Source organism: Trachemys scripta, chromosome 4, assembly GCF_013100865.1.
Source record: "Trachemys scripta elegans isolate TJP31775 chromosome 4, CAS_Tse_1.0, whole genome shotgun sequence".
In the NCBI taxonomy this organism is placed as follows: Eukaryota; Metazoa; Chordata; order Testudines; family Emydidae; genus Trachemys; species Trachemys scripta.
The window spans coordinates 61,668,322-61,694,356 of record NC_048301.1 but is presented as its reverse complement, the minus strand read 5'-3'; the positions used below and the strand labels follow the sequence as shown (position 1 = coordinate 61,694,356).

The window sequence follows — 26,035 nt, the reverse complement described above, 5'->3', positions numbered from 1 at the left end:
AAAAAGAAGAACAGGAGTACTTGTGGCGCCTTAGAGACTAACAAATTTATTAGAGCATAAGCTTTCGTGGACTACAGCCCACTTCAGTCCACGAAAGCTTATGCTCTAATAAATTTGTTAGTCTCTAAGGTGCCACAAGTACTCCTGTTCTTTTTTCGTAATAGGGCGTTTCACCCTTTTGTGGTATAATTTTAATTAAATTAGGTACATTTCAAAATGAAATGTCATTTTGAAGCAAAGAATCAAAATGTTTTGACTTTTTCAGAATTTTCCCCTCTTTTTCGGTCTGAAACTATTAGCTGAATTTGACCCAACCCTTCATTTTTCAGCAAATAAACTGTCTGCTGATTTTTTTTTTTATTTTATTTTATTTTTTGCCAACTTCTACTCATATCCTCCAAGTACTGGGTAGAGAGAGAGACTGGTGACACACACATTCACCAGTAAGTTACAACATACTGGAGTTGGATGACAAGTAGTCATTAGAGACACATGACACCAAGCTGAGCATGACCAAAAGGGGACAGGGAGACATTTTTGTGTGTTTCTAGCATCTAACAACTGCAAATTCATTACATGTACAGTATGCACCTTGCACTTCTAACGCAATACAGACCCCACAATACAGCCAGCCTTGTTCTCCCTTTAAGCACCTTTGAAAGGAGAAAGCATGTCGCCAGTAATGAAGCATGCACTGCCAAACCCACGGGCACTGGCCCTTTTATCACTACTCTGAAAGCTCCATTCCACAGGCACTTTTCACTCTCTGCTATATTGTTACAGTCTTGTCTCACTCCCTGAAATCCTAAGGGATGCAACCCTAAACTCAATCCAGCCACTAGAAACTTCCAGTCCCCGTCCCTCGCTCCTTGCCCTATGTTAATAGGTAGAGCAGCACCCAATATCTTCAGCTAATCTCCACGCTGCCATTGGCAAAAGGAGTCTGTCCCAGGAGATTCACCTGCCTTGATCTGGGCAGACAGAACGTTTGGAAAACCCTTTCAATATGAGCTTAAGGAGACAACCAGTAACGAGGCAGGCTGATGCGAAGATGAATCAGTGGGGGAGAGCAAAAACCACATTTCTCCATTTAAGGGCAGTGCAGAGGCACAGTTAGGGTCTCTCTTTGGATATCCTATGGGCCAAAACCCTGTCAAAAAGGATACAGGATTTAATGAAACTCAAGTTTCTCCCCCCACACACATTGCCCATTTCCCATTCTACAGCAGCCATGCTTCTTCCCGGTCTGCAGTGGGATGGCCTGCAGACATGTACCTGTTTTAAACAATTTTCAGCACTTACCTCTCCAGTAACCAGGTACTTTCCATCAGGGGAGAAAGCAAGAGCTGTAATCGTCTTCCTAAAACATAGACAGGAGGACACTGTGAGGTGGTGCCTGGTATCTGGTTTCAGTTCAGTCTGTCATGACTGGAGAATGGAGAGGATGAGCAGATGTCCTGATATTATCAAGACAGTCACAATATTAGGGGATTTGTCTTATATAGGACCCTACTACCCCCTGCCCCATCCAGATTTTTCACCCTTGCTATCTGGTCACCCGAAGGCGGAGATGGGGTTGGGGGGGAAGGGGGAGGATGTGACTGGAAAGAGGCCCACAACATATGATGTAATAACTTGACAATGGTTTTGTTTCCCCATAGGTTGAACACGTGGATTCCCTGTAGCCTAAACCCCTTGCAGTGTGTCTGAGGCAAAGAAAGGGTTTCACAGCTATGGGCTTATGGTCCTCTGGCCCCTGCCTGCCAACTAGAGGACCAGGTGTCAGTCAGTCCTGCTCTAAACCAAGGCTACAACCTCAGGGAAAGAATAATGCAAGTCCCACGGAGTTCAAGTAAAACATCCTCCATGTCATTCCTTACAGCAGTTCCACATGGGAATGTAGAATTTATGAGCTTTTCCCTAGCTATCATTGCTACAACTTTCCCCACAGTAACTCATGTTAAGGAGGAGCTAGGGTTAAATTAGCAGGCAACTTCTCCCCACAGCCACTAGTCCCACACCAGTGAGTTTAGGACTCACTAGCTCTGGGCACCGTTATCCCCAGCAACTCTTATCGTTTGCTAGAGCCAGAAAGAGGACTCCAAATTCACCTCCCAAGTAATACAAGGCCAGCTGTCTGTGTATCTGAGTTTCACTCACCTGGAGCTGTTTAGAATATGGTGTTGCTTATTTTTCCTAGGGTTGAAGAGCACGACGACACACCTAGAAGAATAAAAAGAAGTTGACAGAACAGCCTGTGGGTATCATAACATGCTTTATCCCCTTGTCCTTGGCAGAAGAATGAACGACAGCCTGGCACATCTGTCCACCCCTACCCAGCTAGCTGGAAAACGCAAAGGGAGGTTGGGGGATAATCACACATCAATCCCCTGTGGAGTGCCATAAATAATCACCTTTCCAGGGGCTGAGAGCCCTGAATCTCTGACCACTCACAAGCTAGACAGAAAGAAAGGTGAGTTAGGAAAGTCTGTGTGCAGCCCGATGATTCCGTCCTCTCTCCCCAGACGTAAGAATGACCCTACATTCTGGGCACCAAAAAAGGATGTCTAGACCCGAGTGGGAAGGTAGGAAGCCAGGAAAGAGGGGTAGCTCTCAGAGAAAAGAGCTGGACATCTCCTCTCCAGTGACTTTCAGTATAGCTTTCCATCAACCGTATCCTGCCAGGCACTGCCATTAACAGTTCAGATTCTGCCCTTCCCGTACCCCTGCACCTTCAGCCAGGCCCTGAATGTCAGGACAATGACTGGGACTAGCTCAGTATGGACCCAGACAGGAATTATCTTTTGTGTGGTATGGCTCTTGCCTGTAGCACAGACAGGACAGAAAAGGCCTCCATTTGGGCCAAGAGGTCGTTAGCTAGTCAGAAAACAAGAGGCACAGTGCAAGAGCCCATTCGCTTTGGAGACCAATGAAAAAATAAATAGCTTCCTCTGGGGCTGTCTAGAAATCAGCCAGAGGAGGAACTCTAGAAACCGGGGTGGGCAAACTTTTTGGCCCAAGGGCCACATGTGGGTATGAAAATTGTATGGCAGGCCATGAATGCTCACGAAATTGGGGGTTGGGGTGCGGGAGGGGGTGAGGGCTCCGGCTGTGGGTGTGGACTCTGGGGTGGGGCCAGAAATGAGGAGTTCAGGGTGTGGAAGGGGAGGGGTGGGGCAGTGGGTTTGGGGGTGAGGGCTCTGACTGGGGATACAGACTCTGGGGTGGAGCTGGGAATGAGGGGTTGAGGGTTCAGAAGGATGCTCCTGGCTGGGATCAAGGGATTCGGAGGGCAGGAGGGGGATCAAGACTGGGGTAGAGGGTTGGGGTGTGGGAGAGGGTCAGGGGTACAGGCTCCAGGGTGCACTTACCTCAAGCAGCTCCCAGAAGCAGCAGCATGTCCCTCCCTCCGGCTCCTATGCAGCCAGGCGGCTTCGCGCGCTGATCTGTCCGCAGGTGCCACCTTTGCAGCTCCCATTGGCCATGGTTCCATGATAGGAACCAGAGGGGGGACATGCTGCTGCTTCTGGGAGCCACGCGGAACCACAGCATGCACAGAGCGGGGCAAGCCCCGGACCCCGCTCCCATGAGGGCCAGATTAAAACATCTGAAGGACCGGATGCGGCCCCCAGGCCGTAGTTTGCCCAACCCTGTTAGAAACAAACAGCTGTGAACTTCTCCCCATGGTAATCAATATAATCACCTCCACCACAAGCTTAAGGTCCACCATTTTGGAGGAGCAGGAAAAGGGAGATTTCCCCAAAATTACTGACAAAGCCAGGAATCTCACTCTTAGCATGCCACGATGACTCTGCTGCCACACAAGTCGGGTATGATCCAGAATACATTCTCTCCCCTTCCCCACCCTCCATCAGTGAAAACCCTATGGATCGTTTTCAACACAGGGCAGAAGAGAACGCATCTCTGCCAGGGCCCCATCACATAACATAGGGGCAAAGGAACCAACCCTGTGAAAACTCAGGGTCTCAGAAGTGAGAGACGTGCCACTGCCCAGGAAAGACGACAATTCTCAGCAACAAGATGATCCTCCCTCCCAACTGGTGAGCAAATTCACTCCTTGCATGGAACTGTACAATCAATGCCTTCAAAATAATTAGGGGGCTAGGGCACATGTCTTACAAGGAGAGTTTGAGGGAACTAGGCTTATTTAATCTGCAGAAGAGAAGAGTGAGGGGGCATTTGATAGCAGCCTTCAACTACCTGAAGGGGGGTTCCAAAGAGGATGGAGCTAGACTGTTCTCAGTGGTGGCAGATGACATAACAAGGAGTAATGATCTCAAGTTGCAGTGGGGGAGGTCTAGGTTGGATATTAGGAAAAAACTATTTCACTAGAAGGATGGTGAAGCATTAGAATGGGTTACCTAGGGAGGTGGTGGAATCTCCATCCTCAGAGGTTTTTAAGGCCCGGCTTGACAAAGCCCTGGCTGGGATGATTTAATTGGGGTTGGTCCTGCTTTGAGCAGGGGATTGGACTAGATGACCTTCTGAGGTCTCTTCCACCTCTAATCTTCTATGATTCTATGATTCGAAGAACTCAGACTCAGCAGGGCAGCTCCTGATAACTGCATTTCTCTCTTCCCCATATGAATACCCCTCACATAGGGCTGCAACATGAGGGGGACCCAGTTCAAGGGCTACAGGGACTTGCTGGAGATGGACAAAACAGGACTTGTGACATCCCTTGTCTTAGAGAGAGGAGTGACATTGACTTCTGACATGGAAATACATCGCTCCTACTGTCTCTTGGCAAAAGCACAAGCGGTGGCAGCTGTAGAAGAGGGAAACGGTTGGGAAAAGTTGGCATCCTCTACAGTGGCTAGGTATGACCGTGGCTCCTCTCCAGTATCTGAGGGTGCATCACAGCATGAAAAGAGTCCCCCTCCCCACAAACATGCAGGGAACACCTCCAAAGCTTCACTAGTTTTGCAGTGTTGCTACTTAGCTGTGCCACACCCTATAGCTTGCCCCTCCACTGCTGTTCCATTAGGATTTGGGGCAATACATGACTCAGGTTCAGAAAATCCCTGGTGTAGACAAGGCCTTCAGACAGAGCTGACTACACTAGTGCAAATCACAGCTTATATCCTGCCTATAACAGGGGTTTGCACCAGCGCATGACCAGCCATCCATGTCTGTCACTGGGGGAAATCCCTGGGGTAGATAAGGCCTACAAATTGGAGTAGGGAGCACGGTAACAAATGCTGAAGAGATATTGCTGTTTCATTATGAAGCCTACACTCTACAAATGCCACCAAAAGCCTCATCCAATAGAAAAGGCAGACGTTCTCACATATGAGCTTTTAAACAGAACTAATCAAGCCTCACTGTCACACCATTGGGCTCACGCAAGAAGAACTTTACAGGGGTGTCCTCCAATCTGTTCTCTTTTCAGTTACCTCAGCAGTGGTAAGGAATCTCCTGCCATGAGCTCGGTGCCAATTGGAAAAGCCTGCAGCCACAACATTTCTCCAGGCACTGGCATGTCGTAACAAACTCTTGTCCGACCCATGCCGTTGCCTCTCACTTGGTCTGACAGGGTTGCCCGCCAGGAGCAATACGAGTTATGAAACGGAATAGACACCATAGAGAGGCGCAGACACTCCAACACCTCAGGCCCAATACTGCTGACTGATGCTGTCGCACTCAGTTAACATCACTGCCTCATAGCAGACACCACCATAGGGCACTGAAGTTTTAACCTCCAATTCACCAGTTTACAAAAATCACCTTCCTTCATTAGAACTAGCGCGAGTTTCCACCCAATGTTTGCCCAAAAGGTAGGCTGGCTGCGTGCCTGCTGAATGTTCTAGCCATGCCCACGTAAAATACATCTGCTGTGCTGAACATACAGGCATTCAACAACATTTACCGGTATGTTAGTGGGGCAGTTCTAATGGTACAGGTAACCTGGTCATCCAGCAGTGAAAGTGTTTTTAAGAGGTTTAGTTAAGAGTAAAAAGCACAGAAGGATCTAATTTAGCATGACCAGTCACTCCAGTTTCAGATCTGATCTACTCTATTTTATTTCTGCAGGCTTCATGTGAAGAAGCAGGTGGTTTGTGATCCATTAACAATTCAGGGGAAGTTAAGCCCCTCAAATCATGAGCTATGAAATAGTACATTAGCAGATGGGAAAATCTGTGTAATCCTCAGCTTCCAGGCAATCAGAAAAAACAAAGAGAAATCCCACTATATGAAGCAAGGTAGGCCAAATGGACCAAAGTCGTCCCTTGTGCAACTCAGAAGAATTACACCCGGGAGAATTTTGGTCCATTAAATCTTCAAAAACCAGTATGGAGAATTGAGGGTAGATGCGATATCCAGGTAGAATAATTTCTGTGCAGCGGGTTTTTTAATATTAAGTTCGTGTTTTATGACTAGGGACATTTGCATAAAAACAGGACCTTTGGGTATGTCCACACTTCAATCACTACAGCAGCTGTTGTGCTTCAGCGTAGACACTACCTATATGCCAACAGGAGGGGTTTTCCCATTTGCACAGGTATTCCACCTCCCTGAGAGGCGGTAGCTAGGTGGACGGAAGATAGCACTTTCTACACCCTGGGTTAGGTCAGCATAGCTATGTCTGTCAGTGGTGCGTCCCTGAGAGACGCAGCTATGCCGATGTACATTACCAGTGTCGACCAGCCCTTTGTGCTCTCTCTCGAAGAAACCATCTACAAATTAAAGACATGCAAGAAGACGCAATGGTCTTCAAACCAAGCAGGCAAATCCATAAATAAAGCATTTCCTAGAATAGCTCAGCAAATGGGGAGGATCCTGGGTTTTGCTGGTATTTTTAACTTAAGCAACTGAACCCACAGTTACTTACAAACAAACTTAAGCCTTACACCTCCAGAGTTGGTTATTCCCAGGGCTTCTCTCTGCAGGACTTCCTGTCACTCCTTCTAGCTCTTTTCCCTCATCAAAGAGGCTCAAACTCCTGTGCTGAGGCTAATGAGTCCCACCACCATGCCAGCCTGCCAGGGGAAGTCAGCCAAATAGTTCCTGACCTTTACACAAGGCTGTAACACCTGACAACCAGTCACGAGCAGATTTTTAAAAAATAACTCTTAAATGTTATCCATGAAAATATACGAACACGTGCCACACCCACCCAAAAACACCACTGCCAGTTAACAAGGAACAAGACATATCCTGTTGCTACACTGCCAGAGGGCTGAATTTCACAGAAGTTACATTTCATGGCAGTCTTGTCACACTGTTCTAGTTTTATAAAGACTCCACCCAACTTTTAGGTTGTTTTAACCAATAGGATTGCAGTATGCAAATAAACTAAAGTTAATTATATGATGCATGCTACAAACACAAGACCGGGAGCCAGGAACTCCTGAATTCTAATCTGGCTCTCATTCTGAATCTCTCTGTGGCCTTGGGAACTTCTCTAGCCCTCTCTGTGCTAGATTGCTGCATCATTTCAAAGGGTAAAAGTTACAGTTAAAAGAATAAATTGTGCTAGCAAAGTTTAACTGTTCACTGTGGCCCCATTTACCGTCCTAGTTTCTGCCACCCAGTTCAGTCTGCGTCCACGCTGCAGTCCTGCCAACCCTTGGAGTGCAGTGCATTACAGTTTTGCTGAGGTCCATGTTCAACAGTGTCTGAAACAGCTTCCAAAGCAGGGTTTGTGGGAGAGCCTAGAAAGTACTGTGGGATTGTGCAATGTATTAGTAAAATATATTGCTCAAGTCAATATAGGAAAATAGAAATTGCTATACTGGGACAAATCACTGGTCCACCTAGTGCACTATCTTGTTTCTAACCCATACAAGACTACATGGGCATCATGAATCCGGAGATATATCATTCAAGTTTGCCCTAGTGAATTTTACTCTATCAACAGTTCACAACAAGCTTTATATGAACATTGTTTTTATTATTAAATACAGAAAAGCATCCATCTAACCTTCTGCATGTTTAGTTTTTGTAAGATTCTGTTTGTTCAGTGTTTTGTTACCAGAGGGTGGAAAAAATAGTGCTGATATTTTCACACTTGGAGCCCAATTCAGTTGGGCCAAGTACATCAAACCACCACTTTTTCTAGTGCCCTCATCAGTTTCTAAAGAAATTAAGCCTTGAAATTTAAAAAAAAAAAAAAAAAACTCTCAACCAATATATTTCTGAAGAAATCTTTCTAGGTGTGTCCCAATGAGAGCGTACAAATACAGACAAAACAAACAATAGTTCTGAAAGAGGCTTGCACTGTTTCCATGCAATAGAGTACTTACTCCGGTGTCTGATGAGAGTTTAAAAGGTCAACATTAACTAGTTCACTGCTGATCATTTTAGCAGAAGTATACAGCCACTCTGGGATTGTGGGCAGAGCTCACACAGATTAACTACGTCATATTTTCCTCCCAGTCAGAACCCTGTTTTGCTGTCAAAGACATTTATGAAACTATTCACTGCTGAGTGACAGGATTATTGCTGCCTAAGTGATGTCCTAGCCAATCTAGTATCTAGGTCCTTTATATACTGAAGCTATTGGCAACAACATGCTCTTGTAAACATTTTATTTCTAGGGGTACTGTGCCATACCCTCAACCCTGCATTACACCATCCTAGTGGCAACATGTAATCATGAACTGTGGCTTTAAAAAAAAGAAATCAGAAGTTGGCTTTGGAATCTCTGATGGATCTAGTGTTTCTTTGTGAAGCACTTGGAGATCGTCAGACAAAAGGCGTTATGTAGGTGCCTTGTTTTATTCCAAAGGAGCCCACGTGCAGAGTAGTAATTGGTTCTTGATGCAAGGGGGAGGCAATACATCTGTGTTACCATCAGGGGCAGCTCTATGTTTTTTGCCACCCCAACCACAGCAGTCAGGTGGCCTTCAGCGGCATGCCTACAGGGGGCCCACAGTCACGTGGATTCAGCGGCGTTTCTGCGGGTGAAATGCCGGTCCCGCGGCTTCGGCATACCCGCCGCCGAATTGCTGCCGAAACCACGGGACCGGCGGACCTCCCGCAGGCATGCCGCCGAAGGCCTCCTGACTGCCGCCCCCACAGCGATCGGCAGGCCGCCCCCCGCGGCTTGCCACCCCAGGCATGCGCTTGCTGCGCTGGTGCCTGGAGCCGCCCCTGGTTACCATCAGACCCTCCTCCCAGGCTCTTGCAGAGAAGTTGAACTTTCTCCAGCAGGGATGGCAGGGAGCCACTTTGGAGTAGCGGGTGTGTAAGTGGGAGACACTTTGGAGAGTTTTCCGGCAGCATGTGGCAGACAGGCCCCTTAGCACTGTGCACACGCCATGTGTGCTGGGGATCAGTGCAAGGAGGGTTAGCAGGAAACCTACAGAGAAGAAGCAAGCACTTCTGGCAAAGGGAAAAAACAAGGAGGCAGGTTCCCTAGGCTAAATTTAGGAGTGGAATGGAAAGGAATCAGACGTCAATATCACATTTACACACAGCATCTGACTCACTAAGTCACCAGCACTCCCCCCCCCCCCACACACACACACTTTCTTCTTCCTCTGCTCATACCAGTCCCGCTTCTTGCTCTTCTTCCCAAATCCCTGTCTCCCTCGGCATTTCACTTTCCCTCTCATTATCCTCATCTCTGTTCCCCTGACCCATCACTCTAGTCTCTGCTGCCCCTTCCCCCAACTCTCCCCCCCCTTCCCCAGTAAGCTAATAAAAAGCAGATTTTGTAAGAAGTCTGTTTTCTTCCTCCCTCCCTGCCCACCCCCACCCTCCCTAGGGGGTATGAAAAGATTAAAAGACAATTACGGAGTTTGTTTCCAAAGCTATTAATCAACTCTGCCTTGCTTTATCTCACAGGACAGATGACTAGAGGCAGAGTTCATGGGACAAGTTCCTCCCCAGTCCCTTTCAATCTTGGCCGTAAACTGAGGTGGCAGAGAAGAAAGCAAGCTCCCTTCGGAAACCATTCAAACCCTGGCTCATCCTGGCTCCTCTTTCTGAATATTACCCCCCTTGGGCCCTCGCACATTCCTGCAAGAGTAAATGAAGAGAACAAGTGGCCCCGTCAACTTCTCACTGGTCACTTCCATGACTTCTTGCTCATTCACTGCTCTTCCAGTCATGCCCATCTTCCCCTACCCCAACAAAGTAGAATAATTTTCTAATTCACAAAACACATCCCCAAGCCTTGATGAGAACCAAACCTTTTCACCCAGTGCTAGTTGTCAGGGGAATCTTGATCCGATTAAGATGGTGTCAGTAAAAGCTGGTGATAATTTTCCATGTGGCAACATTCCCTGCCAACAAGTTTCTTTAATTCACGGCCAATGCTGTGCGGGGGTTAGCTGTGATGGGACGTGTCAGTGGGGAGGATGTGCATGCACATCACATGTGAAATACCTATTCATCTATGTCAATGAAATGGATTTGGAGGGGAAGGGCAGATCTCTGGAGAGATTAAGACATGAGTGTCACAGCATGAGCACCATGAGCCCTGGAGCTCACTGCATCATATCACGGCCAGGGAGATTTGCTGGAGAATACCACCAGAATGGTTGCAGCCACAGAAGGGCTGCAGTTAGATTCATGCTGCACACTTCAGAGAGACCAAAATAGATTAGCAGGAAATGACAGCTAAGTAAGAAGCCCAGCACAAAACAAAGGGATTAATTGTCTTTTAAAAGTTGCTAAGCTCATAAATTGGAGATTACATGTTATTAAGCATGAGCACTGTGTGACCTAGGGCAGTAAGGCTCCCAGTGGGAATTTATTGTTTTAAAACAGGGGGGATAAAAATCAATGATAAAAAATTTTTTTTTTTGATTTTTTTTATTTAATTTGGATTTTTTTGATAAAATGCTTTTTGAGGAAAAAAACTTTCTAAAAGATAGTTTTAATTAAGATACATTATAGCTCAAAGGTATCTCATCATGGAATAGGGATTATAAATTCTATAGTATGAGACAATATATTCATGTAATGTTTAAGAAAAGTTTTGTAAATGAGTTCCAATAGTTCATGGATTAGGGACCCAATTTTATGGGAATTCCAGGGGCTTCTGTATAGATCATTTAGGTTAATCTTTCTATCTACCCAATGGGACTCAGTGATCAGTCTAGAAGATACCATCAGAGATGCTTAGTTTTGCAGTTCTCAAACTGTGGATTTGTGTATCCAGAGGTAACATGCTTGTTAACAACAAAAATGTTTTAAAATAAATAAATAATATAATATATAGAGGTGAGAAATAACAGATCTCAACTCTATTGTCCCTCTGCAAATTTCAGTACATAGAGTCAATCCCTTACCTCTCTCTAAAAGTGCAAAGTTTTAAAAAGTTCAATGAATAGAAGATGGTTGGGGGTGGAATAGATCTGGACAAGGAGAAGAAGTCTGGAGATAAATTGGAGAAGCGAGGAACATATGCTTATTTTGTTAAAATATTATATGTTTGCTGTTGAAGAAAAAAAATCCAGAATAAATAACGTTGTTGTTTTAGTTAAATAAAACAATTTAAAATGTCTGTCTGGTGATGTTCTCCTCCTAATACAGCATGGCAAGAAAATCCTACAAATATTAACGATTAACTTGTTGAATTGGAGATAGTTCATCTCCCTGTGACTTCATAAATATCTGCTTCAATTACCTTTGGTAAATGAAATAACCAAACAATCATTCATTTTCTGATATAGCTGTAAACTAATCTGAAAAGTTTTCAAAATAACTCACTGTTTAAAAATGTATAGTGTGTACCTTCTAAAAATGAAACCTACATCTATCTCTGAGTTGTGAAGAATATGTATTAAGGTTATAACAATCAACAAGAATGCACTTTTATGTAGAAATCCATGATTAAATCATGTCTTCCTGACTAGTGATTTAAATCAATTTGATTTAAATCAGATCCACCCTGTTTTAAAATCATGGATGGCATGCCAAAATGTGCAGGACAAAGAGCCAGAGAACATCAAAGAGCAGGCCCTGCTCCATCTTTGCCATATCTTCTGGTTGCTTCTCTCAATCTACCAGCATCATCTCAGCCTTGTCTGGACTGAGCTTCAGGCAGCTATCTCCCTCAGACACTGGACTAAGGCAGGTGAGGTAGAGATCTAGAGCTGGGAGTCTTCAGCACATTGCCAGCACCAAAGCTCGAACTCTCCTCACTAACTCTCCTGACAGTGCCTTCGACACATTGGCAGAAGGAGAAACCAAGATGGAAAGCTGTGGAACTCCACATAAGAATGCCATTGGGGAAGAGGGACAATTGCCCCAAACTCCCTTTGAGAATGCTCAGGGAAGAGCTGTGTGACCACAGAGTAGCACCATCCACTCTTGCTGCAGTCAACTGGTCTGCAGACTATTCCTTGTGACCAAGCATAATGAAAGTTCCACCATTCCTACTTGGAAAGGGAGAGTCCACCCATATCAGCCATTCTTGTCCCAAACAACTTGGGTCCACACGGGCAGAAGGGTTGCAATCAGAACTTCACTATGTATGGTCACAATATACATCCAACTGAAGGTGGCAAGCCCACCATCCCATCATTCCCAACATCGTAACCAGGCAATGCATGACTGAATACAGGAGATGTGCCCCACTGGGTGACATGACTTTTTAAACTTACATAAAACACTTTCTTTTTAGAAGCAGCCCCGGGAACCCCCTTCCCTTCTCCTCTAGGCACCTCAGATGACTGCCCCTCCAGCCTTTAAGGGACCCTCCTCAGCAATGCCCACACATGTACACCACCCCTCTCGCACCAGCCCTACCACTACAAAGAGCTTCTCTCAGCAGCCAGTCTCTATGGTAAAAGGAAAGCTGGAAGGAAAGAAAAAAGCACACTCTATAAAACTAGTTCCAAGGGAAGACAGAGCAGAGCTGATTTACCGGCCTTGCCAGGATAATCCCTGCAAAGCTAAGGGCTGTCTCTCCTCTTTCCACCCTCCCTGCCTCTGCAGAATCTCTATAGCTCATCCCCTGTCCCTGTGAGTTCAGATGTTTCCAGCACGGGGGTAATGGAGGAAGGGGCGGATTCTCCATGGTCTCTCTCTCTCTCTTCACCCACACTGGCAGGGGCACCATTTGAGGGGGGAAGCAGGATACCCTCCCACCCCCGAGTTTCATACAGGAGGTGTGCAAGCTCCCAGGTGGAGCTCTTGACTACAGCACAGTATTAGGCATTGTCTGCACTGGCAACTAAACAACAAAACGTTTGTCTTTCAGAGGTGTTAAAAAAAAAAAAAAAAACCTCCCAAAAGACAAAAGTTTTGCAGACAAGTGCCAGTGTGAACAGCGCTTTGTCAGTAGAAGCTCTCTCCTGCCGACAACACTAACGCCGCTCCTTGGGGGTGTAAATTTTTGTTGGCAGGAGAGCCAACAAACAGCGGCTACACTGCGCGCCTTTTAGCAGCACAGCTGTGGCGACACAGCCACGTCACTAAACGCTGCGTAGTACAGACCAGCAGTTCTCAACCAGGGGTCTGAGGACCCCTGGGGGGCCACAAGCAGTTTTCAGGGAGTCCGTCAAACAGGGCTGGCATTAGACTCACTGGGGCTCAGGGCAAAAAGCCAAAAGCCCAGCCACCCTGAGCCCCGCCACCCGGGCCTGAAGGTGAAGTCTGAGCAGCTTAGCTTCACGAGGCCCCCTGTGGTGTGGGCTCCAGGCAATTGCCCTGCTTGCTACCCCCGAATGTTGGCCCTGGCTTTTATATGCAGAAAAACAGCTGTTGTGGCACAGGTGAGCCATGGAGTTTTTATAGCATGTTGGGGAGGGGCTTCAGAAAGAAAAAGGCTGAGAACCCCTGGTGTAGACATAGTAAGTGAAATGTAAGTTCTGCAGAGATGTGCCCCAGTATTTTATTTACAAACAGAGGCAGGATGATTAAGATAAGAAAGGGTTGGTGATTAAATTAAGGATCTGGAAGTTTAGCCTGTAAAACAGGAATCCCTGGGGAAGTGGGCGGTTGGGAGGGAGGAGGGGTTGTTTTAGAGATAACACACGGGACTCAGAAAAAAATACAGCCAAGCCCTCTGAGCCAAGGTTACCTTCAGAAAAGGTGGAGATTTGGGGGCACAGGTGGAAAGAAGGGCCCAAAACCAAGGGAAGGGATAGCATTTATTCTTTATTCTGGCTCAAATCGCCCAGTGGATGAGGGAAAAGGGAACAATTTCTATTCCATTCACCCCACCTAAACTGGGGAGAGTCAGCAGAGTGCCATACTGTGGTCTGGCAGAGCAAGGAACATTTCACCAATGGGCAGGGATGCCATTTCAGATGGGGGAGGGCAACTTTAACCATGATTCCAGGGGCTACTTAGGCACCTGAAAACTAGTGGGGGGTTTTTCTTCCAGATAATAACTTAGAAATTAGCTGATAGGAGCACTGAATCTAATTTCTGTATTTTTTAAAAAAGAGAATTAAATAAATATTAGACCGACTCAGCTCTAATACTAACATGTTCTCACATCTTGTGTCAAGTCACTTAAGGGACACTGGTTAGGTTTAAAATTTTAATGTATATTCTTACTTTATTACTAACTCTTGAATACAAGAATTGAAACAATTGTAGAAAAATCTAGATTACTTTCTCTCACTTTTTGCAGTTCACCAAGCTTGGAACAGATCATTTAACTTGGGAAACATCCCCCTGTCAGTTTATACTGCACCTGCCTGGAATTCCAAGGGTGTTACCTCACTACAAATAGACTAGACACTGACCTTAAATAGGAGTGAAATTGACACTTTCAGGTCACTTTCACAGTATTGCCAATTCCAAATGTTCAAAAATCATGAATCGGTCTCACCAAAAAATCACGAGATTGGCTTTAAAATCATGAGATTATGTAAAAATAATAGATCTGTTGTTTTTTTTATTTGCTTTCTGCTTTTTGAGCCTTTAGGGTGTACTGGGGTCACATTTTGAAGCTTTGTCCACAGCCACAAAGGCTAGAACAGATGTCAGCAACCTTTCAGAAGTGGTGTGCTGAGTCTTCATTTATTCACTCTAATTTAAGGTTTCGTGTGCCAGTAATACATTTTAACATTTTTAAAAGGGCTCTTCCTATAAATCTATAATATATAACTAAACTATTGTTGTATGTAAAGTAAATAAAGTTTTTAAAATGTTTAAGAAGCTTCATTTAAAATTAAATTAAAATGCAGAGCCCCCTGGACAGGTGGCCAGGACCCGGGCAGTGTGAGTGCCACTGAAAATCACTTGCATTCTGACTTTGGAACGTGTGCCATAGGTTGCTTACCGCGGGGCTAGAAACTTCTTTTTTTTTTTTTAAGAATGAAGGCTGAAATCATTACATATCCACTTGACTCCAGGAGCTGGGGCTTTAATGAAAACAATAATTATCGTGAGACTCATGACAGTTGGCAACACTGCTTTTACTTCTATTTAAAGGTTAGTTACTTTCCAGAAGGATCTTAGACACAATACTACAGTGATTGAGTTGCAGTTCTCACGGGAGAATATTTAAAACCAAACACCAAGAAAATTCCACATTTTAAAGTTGAGAAAAAAATTGAGACTTCTGAGGTATACCAGGGTCACTGCAGTCAGGTAAGGAAAATAAACAGGTACAGGAGCTCTGGGCAGCTCTTCCTCTTGAAAGAAAGTTGGAGGGTCAAATCTTGTAGTTCTTAATTCAGTAAAATTTCTATTGCCATCAGTGCCTCCACTCAGATATAAACATGTGCTTTAACATGCCTTGTGTGGTCGCGGCGTCTCCCAGCGCTCTTAAAAAAAAAAAAAAACCACCACCTCAATGAGGGGCGTAGCTCCCAGGGCTGGGAGCACTGTTTACACTGGCGCTTTACAGCGCTGAAACTTGCTGCATTCAGGGGGGTGTTTTTTCACCCCCCTGAGTGAGAAAGTTACAGCGCTGTTAATTGCCAGTGTAGATAAGCCCAAACTCTCACAACCACTTGGCATTATTGTCTTCCAGCTCTGTTACCACGACAGCATTTGTTTATTATAGGGCTGGAAGGGAGACTCTCTCACATCTGAATATCCATTACCTGCTGGTTGTGGCCCAGAGGTCAGATGCGTAGCTGCATGTACTTAGAGAGAGCCTCTGATGGATGCATTTCATTAGGGACTGCTAAGAACTGCCAGTGGAAACCATTTGCAGTGCACAAAGGGAAGGTTTATTGGTCCTACAAAACCCAGGAACTATGCTACATATTCTTGAACACCATCTTCTAGGACTTTATCTATAGCTAGCTATTTACATATGTACAGATTTTAAACACTCCAGCAATGGGGTAATAGTAATTCTGATGGTCCTCTCCATGGGAAGTGTAGTTCTCAACCTGACTGAACTTTACAGGAACACCCAGGCATCTTTCATTTTTTTCAGACTCCTGGCTTTCCGCGACCACACAAGGCATGTTAAAGCACTTCCACGGCAACACTTTAGCATTGCCAGTGTAGACTAGCCCTTTCATAGCAATCACCCAAGGAGTAGTTTGAGATGCCAACAATACCCAAAGGGAGGAGCGGGGTGCTGTTTATAACCATAGCTTTAGGCACTGAGTTTGCCTGGATTAGGCATCATACATATGAAATAACACTTTTAAACTGCCTAGCTGTGAAAACCCCTAAGAGGATGAAGTGGAGACAGAGGCCACGTTCCCCATCCACCATTGAAGTTTCAAAGTCAGACAGGATAGACAGCCAGTGAAGAATCTCAGATAGCAGAGGTAGCCTCCCCAGACCTGAAGACCAGGGCCAGAGCTGGATTACCGCCTGGCCCTGGGACATACATAAGCACCAAAAAAACATTTAGGAAAACAGACTCAGATTCCACATTTTTCACAAAACAGATGCAGGAAAGAAATCAAGTCTAGACAGTTGCAAGGGCCTGTCTCCTGTATGGTCCATTGTACCCATTTGACATGAGACTAGTGAGGGGGAGGCTGGTACTGGAAATTGCCTTTCTAGCAGAGCTCCAAGATAGGTAGGCACCTTCTCCAGAAGGCAGAGGTCTGTACCAGGTTGGGGCTGTGTGGGATATGGATTAGGAGAGGTGGGGACCAGAGGGCAGAGAGAGAAAGAGAAAGGAGCTTGGATCCGAAGAAGTGGGCTGTAGTCCACGAAAGCTTATGCTCTAATAAATTTGTTAGTCTCTAAGGTGCCACAAGTACTCCTGTTCTTTTTTCTTTGAGCTTGGGGAAGGTACTGAAATTTAAGCCAATTTAGCAGCTGAGAGTCATTACAATTCACACCAAGCTGAAAACTTTATACACAAAGTTTTCAACATGGAAAACCACCTGGTTTTAATTCTAATGGCTCTTAGCTGCCTAATCATTTCAATCTGAATGCCTCCACCAGGGCACCCACCTCAAACCCCCTCTTCTCCCTTTAGAAGTCCCACTACTGTTCTTTCCCCCAGTCCTAGCCCCCCCATCTCCTGCAGACCTCCACCTGCAGAATAAAATGCTTCCCTGGTGGAGCTTGGAGCAACCACCCCATACTGCTTGCAAAATACCCCACCTCCGAAAGCACTGCCTGCTCCCCCAGAATCCAGCAGCACATAACTCTCAAATAGCCACCTGCCCTGTGGAACTGTTGAACCACACAAAGCAGACACGGAGACAGTGAAGTGTTAAGAGTTACATAAACCCAAATATGGAATTTTGTGGCAATCTATGGCTGCATAATTCCAGAGGACTCAGGACAATGAGCCTACACATACACGTGCACATAAAAACACCCTCCTGCCCAGAGGTGAAGGGAAAATATCAAACAATAAAACTTGCAGAAATGTGTTTTCAAAACTTAGTGCAACACTTACTCCCTCCCCACTTGAGGTACTACTTCAGAATACCCACTCACGGGGCCATTGCAAGGAAGGGCCACCGTTTGGGAGCCAGAGTGATGGACAACCAAAAGACTGGAAGAGTCAAGGCAAGAAGGACCACCCAAGTGTTCTGTGTTGGGAGGCTGAGCACCTTGCTTATAGAAGAGAAAACTGGGAGGGTAAGAAGGGGAGCCTCGGGCAGACCCGTACCGATTCAGATGCTGTTGAGAAGGAAGAAAGCGCCACTAGCAACAAACAGCAAGGATGTGACTGAAAGTCAAAGCCCTGACAAGCTCGGTGCCAAGACTCCCACACTCTGCCCTTTCTAGGAGGGTTCCTATAGAAATTCTAAGGGCTGTGGGTTGGATAGAGCATTGTGCTTTCGGATCGCTTGGAAATCTACTTGCCTCAATTCACTGACGATTTCACCCAGAGTTGAAATTATAATACACGCATCACACACAAGGTTAACAAGCCTCAGTCTTTACAGACCTACCAAGATACCCACTTCAGGGCCCTCGGAAGAGCACTTGGCTCCCAGCCCCACCACATCTTTCACAGCTATAGTGCAGCAAGCAGATGATCATCAGAATTTATGTTCTTAGCAGAACTGCTGGAAATGCAGTTTCAGGGAGAGAGACGCTCCAAAGGTGGCAGTACCCAGGTGAAGGAGTGAAGGAAGGAGAAAGTGAACAGAACCAGGGTGGATGATGTGGTGGAAGAGGGAAAAAAAGCAAAGGGAAAGACTAAAATTGGGGTAGAGGGTAGACAGTGGCAAGGGGATGGGGGTTACGAATAAACCCATGTTTAAAAAAAAAAAAAAAATCAGATCTACCATCCAGGGCCGGCTCCAGGCACCAGCTTACCAAGCAGGTGCTTGGGGCGGCCACTTCAGAGAGGGGCAGCACGTCCAGCTGTTCAGCGGCAATTCGGTGGTCCCTCACTCCTGCTCGGAGCGAAGGACCTCCCACCGAATTGCCACCGCAGATCGCGGCTTTTTTTGTTTGTTTTTGTCTTTTTGTTTGTTTGTTTGGCTGCTTGGGGTGGCCAAAACCCTGGAGCCGGCCTTGCTACCATCAGGCTGCAACCAAATTCAGAGCTCCCTGGGAGACAGAGTGACCTCTCCCCAAAGGGAACCACATGGAGTCCCAGCCACCCCTCTGAAGGGAGGCACAGAGTAGGCTCCCATTTTGCACATCTGGTTTGGGTTTCCGGTTAGCACTGCTCCTCCCTTATGAAGCAGGACAGGGTGGGTTTCTTATCACTCTGCACAGATCTGCAAGCTAGAGGAGTTTTCCCTGCACTGAAATCCCAAAGGAAAACATGTCCCAATTGTGAACAGCAACCCTATGCCTCTCCTGTTCCAACAGCAGGCATGGCCAGGGCATTGTGATTTATCAGCACGGGGACACAAGGGAGTGGGTTTCTATGCAAAATAGATCAACTGGGGTTTGGGGGAGGGGACATCTCATTGCAGGTGCCTCCATCCGTAATGATTTTACCACTAGCAAGCAGTGCAGTCAATATTAAACTGGCATCAATCAAAAGAAGACTTACAAAGAGGAGTACAATTTAATTCTCTCCCTAATTTAATCTAATTAACCCTCGCAGGGAAATGGCTAGGGAGGGAGTCCTGGCGTGGAGCCCCCTTCCTGCCTCAGTCTCCCTCCTCCCCTCCAAGAGCCTTCACTGCCAGAGTAATGAATGTATGTTGGCAGTCCCCTCTAGGATCCAATCACCCCCCTTTGTTCTTTAGTCCACACTCCGAAGCGGACAACGAAAGCCCCACTGCAGCAAAGAAACTAGAGCAGCCCTTCCCCCTGAATGCCTCGGTGAGCATTATTCCTGCAAGAGCTGTGCCCCAGCATCAGAGGCAGAGAGGATCAGCTTCCTCAAAAGCACAGAGCCACTGGCTAAGAACAGCCCATGGCTTCTGAGGAAGGGGAGGATCAGAAAGCAGCCCAGATGCAGTGACACTTTTGTGTATTATGGGATGAGCTGTGTCAGAAGCTCAGCTATCCAAGACACCAGCTTTTGACTTGTAGCGTGTGTACGTACCTGTCACATGCAGGCACACTTATGACAGAGTATAAATAAATTGCACAACTTCTTAGCACGTCTGTTAGCAACGGGGGCGTCCCAAAACATCCTGTTAACAGACATCCCCTTGTGGCAGCAAGGGAAAGCCCACTACCAACTTCAGTGCCAGATCTTCCAAGAAAAGGAGAGAGACTCTGTTGTTCACACCTGGTGGGGGAAATATTTGATTTGGGTTTTATGCATTAAGTTAAAAGCCTGCCATGGATGTGAATGTTGTAATGAGACATAGGGCTTGTTACGGGGTTCATAGGGAGGGTGGCAGCTCAGCTCACGCAGTTGGCATCTCCGAGTTTTATCCCAGACTTAGCCAGGTTTTTTCCTCTTCAGTCTTATGCAAGCTTAGAACTTGGCTCAAAAGCAAGTCACGTTGCTGCACCAGGCACTGGTTGCTAGGAGGCATAAATACCCAGAAGATGCCAAATTCTTCCCAGGTGGGGAGAAAAGGGCCATTACCTGTAAGCAGGCAGTTTAAGACATTCCTATTCAACTCCACCCCCGCTCACCTTTCCTTTCACAAGCAGCTAAAAAACCTTGGAGACTGCAGAGCATCAGCTGCCTTACTGAGAAAAGGCTTCTTGTTCCAAAAAAGCTGAGACAGTCCAAGCTTTGCAAATGCTGCTCTTCCAGTCAGAGGAAGGATATGCACACGGGCATGCAATCGCTTTCCAAATCTGCCAATGCTTCCTACCTGCACTGCTTCACTCCAGAGTCTAGTATCCTCATTAAACAAAACAACTGCGCTTGTTCTTTCACTGCCATCCATTTGTACAGATAATCAAATAAAGCAAAACAATACAGGTTGTTTGTGGGGGTGAGGAGGAGGATGGTATATAGTACCTTCCATTTAGTTCATTCATTCACTAAATCGGGTCAAAGCCTCAGGTAATAAATTATTTATGTTAAAAGTAATACAACTTCCCACCAAATTTTCAATCACTGGAAGCAGATGTGAGTGGACAGTCACTATTATTATTTACTTAATGACAAATTGGGGGTGGGAGGGTGGAGAATACAATAAGAGCCTAGGAATGACCCAAGTGATAATTAAAAAAAAGACCACAATAAAAGCTGTGCAAATTCTGACATTGTGATTGGCATAATATACATGACCACATGCTGTGTGAACGAAGATATTTACCCAGCTGGTCAAATGGAAACAATACCAAATGTTCATGAGGGAGCAAGTAGCAATCTCTATATTTCGGTCGCCTGTCACTTTCCACTATAGAAGATTCTTGTGACTTCTGTTTATTTTAGAGGGGTAGCCGTGTTAGTCTGTATCAGTAAAAACAACAAGGAGTCCTTGTGGCACCTTAGAGGCTAACAAATTTATTTGGGCATAAGCTTTCGTGGACTATAACCCACTTCATCAGATGCATAGAGTTGAAAATACAGTAGGCAGGTATAAATATACAGCACATGAAAAGATAGCTTCCGTGGGGCGGGCGGCGCTGGGGGGGGGGTTGTTTCTGCGGGAACGGGTGTTTCGGGGGAGCGGGGGGTTTCGGCCCTCAGCTGTTTTCTTTTGAGTAATATGGCCCTCGCTGCTTTATGAGTTGTGCAGGCCTGGTTTAAAGAATATTGTTTAGGGTACAAAGTCAAGCACTCGGGAAATTCAGAAATCAAGTTGCCTGTACAACCTTGATTTAGCCCCCTGGTGCATATACATTATGAGACAGTCTTTACATGATCACATACTATTTTTTCCACAAGACCCCTGCCTCCTTCAGCACATAGGATGGATACACCAGGAGGGCAAACAGATTGTACTGGAAACTGTAAGTCTGGCATTTCCTAACTTTTGACTGCATCCTAAATAGTTTTTATCCATAGTTTCAATGAAAGTGATAGGAATTAGCTGAACTGAAAGAAGAGAAAGGCACTTAAGTGTAATGTGCCCTCAGGTACCATGAACAATGTAGTTACACTGAAGTGTGTAGTGTGAATGTAGCCTCCTTGGCAGTGTGATATTGTTGCCTACTATGCAGAGGACACTCCAAGTTGTTGCATCTAGATGTGGGAATGTGTATGCTTTCCCAGTGCCTAACAGAGATGAGGAGGAGGATGGAAGTGAACCTGCAAAGGCTCACTCCAAATACGATATAAGTGAGGTAGAGGAAGCATTTGGGGGAAGTATGCTGGCACAACATGCCTTCTACTCGGAGTGGGAGGGGGGCCCATTCAAGTGTGCCACACACCTTGCAGTTTCGGGGAAGGAGCCACATCAGAACTATTGCTACTGCTGGATTCTCAGACAGTAACCATGGGACGGAGTGCCTTTTTTCATCTATGTTTGGCCTGAGGCTGCAACAGTCCCTCTTTGATGAAGGCCTCACAACAGCGATCCACGCCTTTATAACCTCAGGCTGGATTACTGCATGCTACCTTTGAAAACTATCCAGAAGCTCCAGGTAGCACAGAATACAGCAGCTTGTCTCAAGTGGGGTGGGGCACTGGGAGTTCCAAATACCAGTGCTCTACGCTCTGCCCTGACTAGCTTTTCACTTCTGTATGCAGTTCCAGGCGTAAAGCCCTACATGCTCTGAAACCCAGTCACCCACGAGATTCATCTCTGTCCCATCATAGCAGTCATGTTCCACGCCACTGCCCATACTCTTTCTTTCTAGGGTAAACGGCTCCATACAGCCAGTGGCAGCGAATTCTCAGTGAAGAGCTCATGCTCCCTCCAGCAGCGTGACAACACCTAGGTTCCAGAAGCTTCAGTGTACAGTGCAAAGAACAACCTCTTTGGTCAAGCTCTGACGTCTGTTTAGTTTACTAAGTGGTTTGATTTTTCCTCCCTTTTCTGTTGTGTGGTAGGGGGGTTGTTCTGGCCTTTAAATTGCAATGATGATTCCCCATGCTTTTGTAATTTAGTGCTTGGCTTAACTACACATTTTTAAAATAAAGCAGTCCTTCAGAAGTGAAAAAGGGACACCCGACAATGGGAGATTAAAATCAGATTCTGTTTTTCCATCAAAGACTGGAATCCATTCTCCTACTGACAGTCAAAGTGATGAGTTCTTCCAGCAGCATTAAGTGGTGAATCCCATTGCTTCTTTCACATCTGCGCTTCTTAAACTCTGCACTGAATGAGACAACAGTTGAAGTGGACCAATTCACAGTGGGTCAGCAAAGCAGTACTTCTTTCTGGAGGGCTGCCTTACGGCGATACAGAATCTAAGCTTCAATTTTAAAAATAAAATGAGTGTAGTAACTCAGGCTGTGAAGACAATGCTAAAAATAGGAACGAAGCATAAACCCACGCAGAAACATCTGCACGCATCTGCAAACAGGCTGAAACAATAGCTCAGAGAAGTGTGAAAATGTCCCTGGTTGGTTCAAGGAGGTCTAACGAGACAACCACTCACTGCTAGCATGCCTCCTTGTGTCTAGGTCAGGGAAGGCAGCTCTCACTCTGTCAGATGCCCCCTTACTCCTTCCTCGCTCTACAATAATCTCTCTTCTGGTCACTTGACCCTCTGACCAGATCACCATTTAGTCCACCCCTTTTGGGATCACAACATTCATCAAGACAACTGCCCAAATGGCATCTCCAGACGGTTTTAAGCCCCAGCTTGGGCTCTGTGCCATTATCCCCAGGGCTGGCAAGGGAACCCAGGGCCCCCACTACACCAAGTTCCAGACTAGGCACCCTATAACCAGCAATCCAAGTCCTCAGTCCCTGTTGCTAAAAATTTCCCTGGGGTCCTTATCTTCTCTTTCCTGCTTCTGGGTTCACCACTGGAGCTTAGTCTACTCCCCTTGGCTACTTTGCCCCTCCTACCCTCTTACCAAACTCTTTGCTCCAGGACAGGATCTAGGGCTTACACTCCCCCTGAACTTGTCCCTAATGGCCTCCCTCATCCCAGGGAGTGCCTGCAGCCGCTTCCCCTGCAACCTCTTTCTGCTCTCAGCTTCTTGGCTTTATAATACTGGCCCAGCCCTTCCCAAGCTGGGCTTCACTCTCAGTTACCCCTGGTTCTCCTTCTCTCAGGTGATGTCAGGTGACCTAATTGGCCTCTCAGACCCTCATTAATCCTATCAAGGCTGGTGTGGGGGACACACCCCATCACAAGGTCACTAATCAGAAGTCTAATGATGGCAAATTAAAACGTCAAGATTCTTAACTATTTCTCTGGAATTATCATATTATAAAGATCTATTGTGAGTCGAGACCCCTTCTGATATCCCAAGTGGGTCAAGCTCGGCTAATGGGCAGAACTAGAGAGAGTACTACCCGCTCCCCGCCCCTGGGCAGAGTAGAGGACGGGAAAGCAGACCAAGGCAATTTACTGTGAGTTCCTTTTCCTTCAGCATGAATACACTCCTCTCTCTCCACTGTCTGTCTAAAATGGGTGGGGGAGGGGAACTGAGGAGGTGGAAAACAAAAATTCCAGCTTCATTCCAACAGATCTATTTTTCCAGGGAGGAGTTTGGCCATTTTTCATCATCTTCTTGGCCAGAATCAGACTATGAAACCTTGGGTTGTTGCTTTTTGGCACAGAAAACAAACAAAAAGTTGAATCCCAAGCCCACCTGCAGAAATGTCTTTTTTTTTTCCAAAATGCATTAGTAGTCTGAACGAAGGGGCCTCCTCATCTATTAGCCCAACCCCTCCATGGTGGCAGCTGAGTCTCCCCAGATGGTGTCTAAGAGCACAACATCCCAAAGCAGGGGATTATTTCACAGCAGACCAGAGTCCCTGCAGGTGGGTCTAACCACTCCAGAGAAGTCAATCCTCTTCAAGGGAAGAGGATGAAAGCTGTCTCTACTGTGATTGGCGTTCCCTTGAATATCTGAGGGCGGGGTTGTTGCCATCTTGGAATGCATTCCTACTCAGGTCTTTACAGGCCACCATGTTCTGCTCAGAAAGGAATCTTAAAACCTAAGGCCAAGTACTGCCTGTCTCAGGAGCTTGGGCACAGAACAACTGGAGATGTCAGCCCCTGAAGAACTGCTGGCAGCACACAGGCTACATATCAGGAGAATTCCTGCACCTTTGAGGACACCCTAGTTCTGTTTGAGACCTTGAGTCCAATTCTCCCTTACCGTGCACTTTGTGTCGTCATTTCCACCAGTGCAAAATGCTCCCACATCAGAATGGTGGCATTTTGCACATGTGTAAAGGACTACACAAAGTGCAGGGCCAGAGAGAATCAGGCCCTTTGTTTGTGCCTAAGGTATTTCTAAGGCTCCTCTCAGTGTGTTGTCTAAACTCAACAATCAAGCACTGTTGAGGGAAACTATCCTCAAGGGGGACAGGAAGGCTGGTCACCTCATAGTTTGGGGTTTAAATGGTCTGTTTCCAGACTATGCATCCAAACCGGGGAGACGATACAACAAATGTTGGGATGTCAGAAATAGCTATGGGTTATGACACATGCCCCAGTGTGTCTGGCCTTATTGCTAGCTGATTTGGGTGAATGGGAGCATATATTCAGAAATACAGAGATGCCTCAAGTCTGATCTTCCCGGAGCACCCCTCGAGAGAGGATAAAGATAGTTCAGTATCCAAACCCGTTTAGGCAGACAGGCCAAGGATTAACTGCTAACTAGTTTACCGATTAATGCCAACTGTGATGGCAGTGTGCATTGTGCACATTTGTCCATTGGAAGCCACCAACTCTACTCAGACCCCTGTACAGCTATCACTACAAACCTGGACCAAATTTGAACTGGGGGCATGAAGTCTCCCTAACCAATCACCAATCAATGATGGGATCTGCCCTGTCTGGATTACATCTTGTTAGTGTTCTACTGTCACTCCATCCATTTCCTCTCCAAAAATCTCTGTACTGGCAATGCCAGAGTCTCCCCAGCAAGGTTATGCAATAGTTACCTTTGATTTGGTTAAAGGGCATTTTTTCCTGTATGACTGATTCTCTACTATGTGTTGCTTGTTGTACAATTATCTATAGATCAGGGAAAATCATGGTTAAACTATTCCAAGGGTTTCCAGATGGCGATCACTGGGAACTGCTCAGCCTTACAGGCCTGTCTATATGCAACTCAGAGAGGAATTTGGGAGCAAACCAATAACCACTGCTGAGAAAAAAAAAAAAAAAAAAAACACTTCACTCTTTCAGCTTCCAGTGGGATTTACCACTCAGTCATTTGAGACAGCTCCACACGTGCTGAGCAGATTTCTGGCTGGAGAAACGCTGA

The 26,035-nt window shown here is 46.1% G+C and overlaps 1 protein-coding gene across 3 annotated transcripts in view; it reads right to left on the bottom strand.

Moving 5' to 3' along the window:
• MAPKBP1 (mitogen-activated protein kinase binding protein 1) overlaps positions 1-26,035 on the bottom strand; it is a 133,537-nt gene that overhangs the window by 50,912 nt on the left and 56,590 nt on the right. For all 3 annotated transcript variants that reach the window (XM_034769137.1, XM_034769136.1, XM_034769135.1), the window contains exons 4-5: positions 2,161-2,223; positions 1,303-1,360 (exon numbers count right to left, since the gene is read on the bottom strand). In XM_034769137.1, the coding sequence (XP_034625028.1) occupies positions 1,303-1,360; positions 2,161-2,223 (121 nt within the window). The remainder of the gene's footprint in view (positions 1-1,302; positions 1,361-2,160; positions 2,224-26,035) is intronic.